We start from the raw sequence: 8,520 nt of genomic DNA, 5'->3' as shown, positions 1-8,520 counted from the left end.
GCTTGATATTGCATGGGGAAAAGAGGTAGAAAAAGGATTTGGAATTCAAAAATTTAAGAAGCAAATATTAAATTTTAGTATACATTAATTGAGAACAAAAATTAAGTGTTAAAAACAAAAACAAAAACAAAAAGCAAAATAAGAATAGGAATCAAAAATCTGAATTTCAGAATTACTCCCAAGTGTTTTGTTTCACAATTTAATACAAGTAAACAACTAAATATATGGCAATAATATGATTACATATATTACAATAATATTATTAGGCTATTAGGTAGAAGTTATAAGAAGCCTACATCAGATATAGCAAACCTTTCTTAAGATTTCCCCTTATCTAATTCTAGGGATACAAGTCAATCACAGTTACTTACCACGGCCATGGCCATAATCCACTGTCTGCTGCACTGGAGGGGGTTTAGACATTGACTGCATAACAACAGGAATTGGGCTTGGAGGGGGAATAGAAGGATGAATAGGTGGTGCTTTCATTGCAACAGGTGGTGGACCTGTTTCTGAGGTATATTCTGAATTCAGTCCTTTATCTTCATTTGTATCCCAGAGTCCATGAAAAGAATCTTCATCCCAACGTTCTTGTTCCATAGCAGCAGGCTGTGGCTTTACCACAGGAGGGGAGGTGGAATTGGGACAGGTGGCCTTGTTATAGGAATAGATGGTCTTGCTGATGGAGCAGACTGTCTCATCCCTGGAAGGGGTGGTTTACCCATAGGAGGAGGTGGCCTGTAGGAACCTGGAGGCTTTTCAAAGAGTAAAAAATTTACTAAGTATACAAATTGACTCCAAACTTAAGACACTTGGATTGTAATCAACAGTATAAATGTCTGTGATGGGTAGTCTTAGCCCTACAGTAAATTTATGACAAGGGCCATAAAGCAAAACAAATACCTCTGTACCCATTGCTCTCCTCCTTATAACACTTATCACTCCAATTCTTCCAGAACCATAGCAACTTTAAGTTTTGTCTTAAGATGTATCAAGAATATATATTAACATAGATCACATCTTATCCAAACTTTCTATCTTCTCCCTACCTTACCCCAAATCCTTGCAGAGTACTCTGCACAGAATAAGCAGAGATTATTGCCAGAGTGTAGAATGCTGCTTCAGTAAGCAATCACAAATTACTATTATGAACTTCTGTTACTTTTTCATTTATATTGAGTAAAGGGTCAAGGAAAGAAAGAAAAGAAACAGGATTTCACGTTCTTAATGATTTTTGCTAAGCTTACAACCATGAAAATACATCTTATTTCTTACCTGAAAGATCCCAGGGGCCGTGCAGATGTAGTCTGCAATCTTGGTGGCTCAGGCGGTGGCAGGGGAGGTCAGGTGCCTGTGGCTCAGCAGCAAAATCTTTGAGTTTTTGAAGCTGTTCTTTCTGTTCTCTGCATGTACATTGTCAGAAATGGTCATGTCCTGTCTTATTCCTTTTGTAAAATACTTATGATTGATGCTCAAGGATAAAATTTACAACTTTCTATAGTACCCACAGGGGAAAAAAAAAATTAGAATACCCCAACACAAAAGGACTTCCCAGATAATAATCTCTGCCTCAAGACAGGTCACTAGCTAAACCACTGAAAACCAATACGTATTTTCTTCTTAAGAAACCATTAGAATAAATTGTACAATCCCATTTTAATGTTTTGATAATCAAGTGTTCTTTGCTGATTTTGATCCTTCATTTCTAAACCCATTTCTTCTTGTTTATCTTTCTACCCAAAGATTAAACATAAATTGGTTTTATTCCATAAAAAAAAAAAAAATTAACTAAAGAAATTTATGCTTCAGCTGATATATCCTTAGGTTTCTTGACTCAATCTTTCTTTACAGAAGTCTTTTCCTATCCATTTGATTTTCTTTGGCCCAAAACTTGTGCCCCGAAGCCAGACATAATTTAAAAGGATTTTGGGGCCTTCTAATCCACACTTCTTTTAATATAGATCAGTATTGTGCTGACTTTCCACAACAGCAATACAATGTTTCCCTGTATTAATTTTAAGCATTATGATTAATTCTTATTCTGTATTTGTGTGTTTGGATGAAATAAAAATAACTATAATTACAAAGAGCTGAGATGAAATTAGCAGATAAATTCACTTTATATCCAATATTTCTATATTAAATTCAGAAAAAAAATAATTTTCAGGTATATCAAAGGTAATACTGCTTTTCAGAAAAGCATAAATAATCCAGTGTGGTATATTTAGCAATGAGTGGAAATTATTTAATTAAAAAATGAAACTTAAAGCAGCTATTCTTCAAAAGTTAAGTGATCAAATGATATTATAGTTCTCAAAAGAAAAGCTGCAGAACTGTTAGCAACTATATGCAAGAATGATCCAAGTAATTAATAATAAAAGAAATGTAAATCAAAACAACCCTGAAATTTCACCTCAACACCTTGCAATTTTGGCAAAGATAACTAAAGTTGGAAATAGCATTAGAATGGTTTCAGAAAACAGATACATTGGTACACTGCTGGTAGAACTATGAATCAGTACATTACAATTTGGAAAGCAAACCAAGTAACTAAAATGTTCATACCCTTTGACCCAGATTTTCCACTGCTAGATTTATACTCTATCATAGAAAAGTCACCCTATACATCTAAATATTTAGAGCATTTTTTGGTGTAATAACCAAAAACTAGAAACTGAGGAATCCATCAACTGAGGAATAGCTAAAAAAACAAACAAAAAACCCCTGCAATATGCAAATAAAATGGAATACTATTGTCTTGTAAGAAATGACAGATATGATGAAAACAGAGAAACCTAAAAGATCTACATGAACTGACAATGGGCTAAGTAAACAGAGGCAAGAAAACAACGTGCACAATAACTACAACAGTGTAAATAGACCAACCACAACAATAAAAAAAAAATCAAAGTGAATGCTGCAAAATTATGAACAAGTCATGTTTCCAAGTAAGAGACACAAGAAGATACCTTTTCACCCTACTCTCTTGCAGAAGCAGGAGGTCCATCAATGTGATTGATCACATATTTTCAGAATTTTACAACATACTGATCAGTTTAACTTTTTCCTTTTTCTTTCTTTTTTTGGTCCTTAAAAATATTATTATATAAGGTGGCTTTCTGGAAGGAAGTGATACTGGGGAAAATTTTAATACTGATTTAACAAAAGACAAAAATAAACACTTAGATCTAAAAATAACACTTGCTCAGGGTTAAAAGGAAACAGCAAATAAGAATGTATTATCAATGTTCTATACCACACATCTCCTTTTTCTTCTCTTCCTCTCTCCCCACCTTATTCCAAGAGTTCAAAAGGAAAAAAGAACCAGGCATTTTTCTAAAATATACTTTCTAAACTCTAAAATGTTATTCTCTTGAACTCATGATGTCTATAACAGATTTTTCTAGTCAATAATTCAAGATGGACAGTCTCTTCATTTTTCCATATTGTGATTTTGTATTAACTTATCAATATTAATTATTCTCTTGTCCCAGAACTTCAGCTGTGTTCTTAACTGGTATAATCTATAACTGGTAGTCTGAATTAGCAACATTTAGAAAATGTTGCAAATTCCTTGAGGAAAAGATTGTCTTTTCTTTCATTAATTATATCTCCAGCAATTAGTATAGTACTAAGCACATAATAAGTGCTTAATAAATGTTTACTGGACAATTGGATTGGATGTTCTCTCATATTCTCTCATACCCAACATAAAAGAAATGGCCATCTGAAAGAATAAATTATTCATTAGAAAAAATAAAAAGGTAATGATGTCATGACTCAAAAGAAATATGAGCATTAAAAGTCAAATACAGAAAAACACAGTCAATTTGTTGGCAAGAGATCAATAAAGACCAAATAATAATTTTTAATTTTTGCATTTTAGGGTATAAACTTGTAACTCACATGGATCACTTCAATTCAAAAACTCATGAAAGGCACTGTGCTAGGAGTGTGCTACTGGAGATACAAAGATGAAAAATGGCAAGTTTCACCCCTTAGTTTATAATCCTGTTAGGGAGTTGGGGAAAAAAGGAAAACGGGAACACAAATTGTCTCTGACAAATTAGAATATGAAAAATGCACGGATGGCATAAATTTTAGAGTACAAAGAATGATATACACAAATATATTTCATATTAATATTCCACTCTTGTCCTAGAGCTTGAAGGCAGGAAAGGGCAAGTAGTACAGACTAGCTGAAAAATTTCTATTTTTGTAAACAGTCACCAAAAAAAAAAATTAAAAAATTTTGAAGGCGCAATATAGTCAGTCATGATCTGTAACTTAGGAAGATTACTTTGGCAACAATGAGATCAATTAGAAGGCAGAGATTCAGAAGTAGGGATACAAGTTAGAAGGCTATGACAACAGTCTAGGCAAGAGATAGAGACCTCAACTAAGGGTGGTAGCCATAGAAATAAAGGAATAGCACAAGAGAGATTGTGGTCAGAAGTAAATAGACAATCACTAAATTTATTTTCTGTTCAAATGCCTATAATTCTATAAAAACATTACCCTATCCCCATATAGTCCCATCAAATATTCAACTGGGAATATATATATATCATAGAAAAATTTTTATCTCCCATAAAAATGCTAGTACCAAACACTAAACTAAAACTACTTGAAAAAAGATAATTCCCACAAAGTATATCAGATCATTCTTTAGAAAAGTTAAATTTTTTTTTTTGACTCGAGAAATTATCTTCAGTAGGTAACTTACCGTAGCATCTTCAATTCTTGTGCAGCTTTCAAAATTATTTCATGCTGCCGTTGACTGAGGACCATTACACCTCCAATAGACTGATCAGAGTCTAAGTTTCCCTCTGATCCCAACATTTCAGAAGAATGGTGTGACGAAGGAAGAGGTGGCATATGATCCCCATAGGGGAATGTCGGTCTACATCAGATGGGTACCATCTGTCTGACAATCGTTCTCTCTCCCAATCCATTCGCTCAGGAAGGTAATCCGTTTTCCCGCAAGTTTCTCCTCTCTCAGGATATTCTCGAATTCTTAATTCCCCTATCACGAAGGTCCGATCATACATGTGATCTCTATCTCTTTCATCTCTCCATCTATCATCCGATATCTATCCAAAGGTGGAAGAGGAGGCAGAGGAGGCAAAGGTGGAAGGGGGAATATCACGTTCATGAAATTGTGATTCTTGGTCATCCATTGGTCTCATGTAATCTCTGTCCCATTCTCTATCCAATTCTCGATCATACATATCCATAGGTCTTCCCATCCGGTCTCTGTCCCTGTCCCTGTCCCTATCTCTGTCCATGTCCCTGTCCATATCCCTGAAGTCACGATCCATATCACGATCTCTATCCCAATCATCCCACCATGGTCCTCGCCGATCAACATCATGGGACCGAGATGGTGGCAATGAAAATCTGTCCTCTCTGTTGTAAGGATCTACATCATCTTGATAATCTGGTTCACATTCTCTCCAGTATCTTTCTCTGTCCCAATCATCAAGTCTTTCCCTTTCCAAAGGAGGAACATTTCTACCATCTAATGGAAAGTCTTCATGCCCTCTATCCTCTCCATGATTCCAGGGAGCTCGAGAGGCTTCATCTCGATGATAAGGGGGCATTTTTTCTCCATCTCCAATTCTAACTGATTTATCTACATTAGAATCTAATCTGGGAATACCTTTATCCCGACCAAATTCTGGTCTGCCCAGTCCTCTTTCCCGACTTCCAGGGCGTCGAGGTGGTCCTCTCTCTGCTTCCAGCCCTGTGGAGTGGAGGTCCTCTCTCCCGGCTCCCCGCCCTTCTAGGAGGTCCTCTCTCTTGACTGTTGGCTCTTCGGGGAGGTCCTCTTTCTCGGCTACCTGCTCTCCCCCTATCCTGTATGTCTGTCTGACCTGGAATTTTTTCCCTACCACTTCCCAGCCTCCCTAACCCTCTATCTCGACTGCCTGATCGTCTTCCCATCACCCTCTCTCGACTACCTTCTTGTCTGCCCATTTTCTCTCGACTCTCTTCTCTTCTGCCTATCACCTTCTCTCTAATGTCTTCTGGTTTGCCCATTCCAGGACCTTGATTGATTATTTGTCCTCTCCCTCTATTTGTCAAATTCTTATCCCTCATGTCTTCAATTCTTCCTTGTCCCCTACCTCTGTAAGATGAACTGCTACCTCTATTGCCTTCTGGTCTATGATCTCTGTTATCTAGCCGAGGCAAACCTTTGTCCTGGTTATTTTCTAATTGGGGGATACCAACACTGACAGATTTTAAATCATTATTTGCAGTTAACGATGGAATAGGTGGTGGTCCTCCCCCATCCATTCCTCCTGTTCGTGAAGGGAAAGTTGATTGAATAGATGAAGACTTGTTTGCAAAAGGTTTCTGGCATTGTCCAGGTATAGATTGACCAGTTTTGTCTATTTGTTTCTCCATATTTTGAGAATTCTGGTTCCAGTTAGAAGGATCATTAGGTCCTGTTTGGACTTCAGTTTGGGGAACATCATGCTGAGTATCTTTTAGTTTCTCATTGGACTGAAATGACTTAGAATCCTTCACATCTGCAGAAAGAGAAAATGGAGTTGGCGACATTCTGTTCTTTTGTTGACCAGTGCTGGGGTCTGTTAAAGAGTCTTTGTTTCCTAGATGAGATTCTGCTTGTGATTTGGGTGGATGCTGCTGTTGCCCATAAGGTGGCTTAGAACCTCTCCACTGTGGTCCACTTTGTCGAGGGCCCTGAGAAGTATTTGGAGAAATATAAAATTGAGATGCTGGCCCCGGGAATTGTCCCCATTTGCTTTTAGATCCACCCTCTGGATGGTGCCCTTCATATTTGGGTCTTGGCCCATCTGAGCGATGTCCTTCAAAACGAGGTCCTTTAGGTCTTGGTCCTTCACATCTTGTTCCGGGTGCATCAAATCTTCCCCGAGGACCATCAAACCTATAAACAAAGTAAGATACATTTAAAGAAATCTGAATCAGTTAAGGCAGAAAAAAAAAATACATTTTAATACATTTATCTTATATGTGTTATAAAATCAAAAATATTTTTTCATTAGTAGTTTCAATGAAGATAATACACTTAACTTCCATCTTGGAATCAGCAAGCTTGACAAACTATGGCCCTACAGACAACTCTAGAACAATTTTATATGTATATATGTACAAGTATATATATATATTTAGAGACAATAGTGGTTATAGACTTGCTCAGGCCACACAATTAGTAAGTATCAAGTGCCTGAGGTGAGATTTGAACTCGGGTCCTGATTCCAGGGCAGTGCCCTATGCACTGCACCACCTACCTCCTCTTAGAACAATAATATTAAATATGTCTTAAGAGAGATTTTTAAAATCTTGCCATCCAATTTCCTAGAAAATAAGTATCATCACTATATATATGAATAATAACTAAACAATACAGAAATGTATGGTTTCTAATAACCAAAAAGGACAGAATTTATACAATGACAGCAAAGTCCATTCATTTTAAAAACAATAATCTCCAAAGCCATTATGATATAAGTTGCTACTGAAAAAATGGGAATTAAAAGTTAGATCATTTTTAATACTTTTAATAATACAGTGTCATTTTATTAGTTCTTAAAGATAAAAATGTTGCTAATTTAGCACTAAGGTTTAGGATATTATTTCGAAAAAGGAAATTGGAGTCACATTTCATAAACTCAGTTTAGAACTTTCAGAAAAAGAAAAAAGGAACAGGTTAGATAATATGCTGACTGGAAAGAAAATATTACTTTGTCTTATAAAATAGATCAGCTCTCTTAAAATGGAATCTTTTTTGGTGAAATTTCAAGTACATTTATCTGAAGTACAAAAATGTTTCTCTACAAGGCAAGAATTTTATAAAGAAGGGATCTGGCAGGAGTCCCTATGATAAGAAAAGGCAATTCAAATACAATTAATATTCATGAGACAAGATGTATTAGAATGGTAAGACAAATTAAGAAAAATGAGTTCTGGTCAGAGCATTCTACCTATCACCAGTAAGTTCTAAGAACTAAGGCAAGTCAGTTAAACTCTTTAGGATTCAGAGGGATTGTACAATTAGATGATTTCAAGGACTGTGATCACTAAAATTCTAAGAGTATACAGAAGCTAAAATACAACTGGCATGATCCTGGATTAATGATGAGACATATAAAATTTTATAAATAGAGTTTTTTAATCATAGAAATTATGAGTATAATTGGATATAAAATGCATATTGTGCTTGAAATAATTATCATGCTTAAGAGTTGTGTTTTAAACATATTTTAAATGAAAAGTAATTAAAACCCCAGTTTGGAGGAAACAAAAACTTTCTTTTCATATACTATTAAAATCAGGCTTGTGACTAATCTTGACTCTAAGGAGGAGACAAAAACTTTCATAAAGATGCTGGACACAAATACAGAAAGCTATAAACACTCACACACAGTCTATTTCAATTGATTCTGTAACTAAGAAAAATTTAATGGAGAGAGAATAGTTATAGTTCAGGAAAAGATAGTTTGGTAAAAGATTTTTAAAAAAATCAAAAAA

General features: G+C 35.5%; 1 protein-coding gene across 1 annotated transcript; it reads right to left on the bottom strand.

The window, feature by feature from the left end:
- Positions 1 to 263: 263 nt before the first annotated feature.
- LOC116420113 (YLP motif-containing protein 1-like) lies at positions 264 to 6,954 on the bottom strand (the record flags this gene model as incomplete). Its single annotated transcript, XM_031943703.1, is given in 9 exon segments — positions 264 to 632; positions 635 to 755; positions 1,251 to 1,342; positions 1,345 to 1,403; positions 4,727 to 4,889; positions 4,892 to 5,089; positions 5,092 to 5,135; positions 5,137 to 5,736; positions 5,738 to 6,954. Coding segments are annotated over 9 exon segments (2,763 nt in total), but the record flags the coding sequence as incomplete, so codon positions are not given.
- Positions 6,955 to 8,520: the final 1,566 nt, after the last annotated feature.

The sequence above is a fragment of the Sarcophilus harrisii genome, chromosome 6 (genome assembly GCF_902635505.1).
Source record: "Sarcophilus harrisii chromosome 6, mSarHar1.11, whole genome shotgun sequence".
Lineage (NCBI taxonomy): Eukaryota > Metazoa > Chordata > Mammalia > Dasyuromorphia > Dasyuridae > Sarcophilus > Sarcophilus harrisii.
The sequence above is the reverse complement of the archived record's forward strand: the minus strand, read 5'-3'. Positions and strand labels throughout refer to the sequence as shown.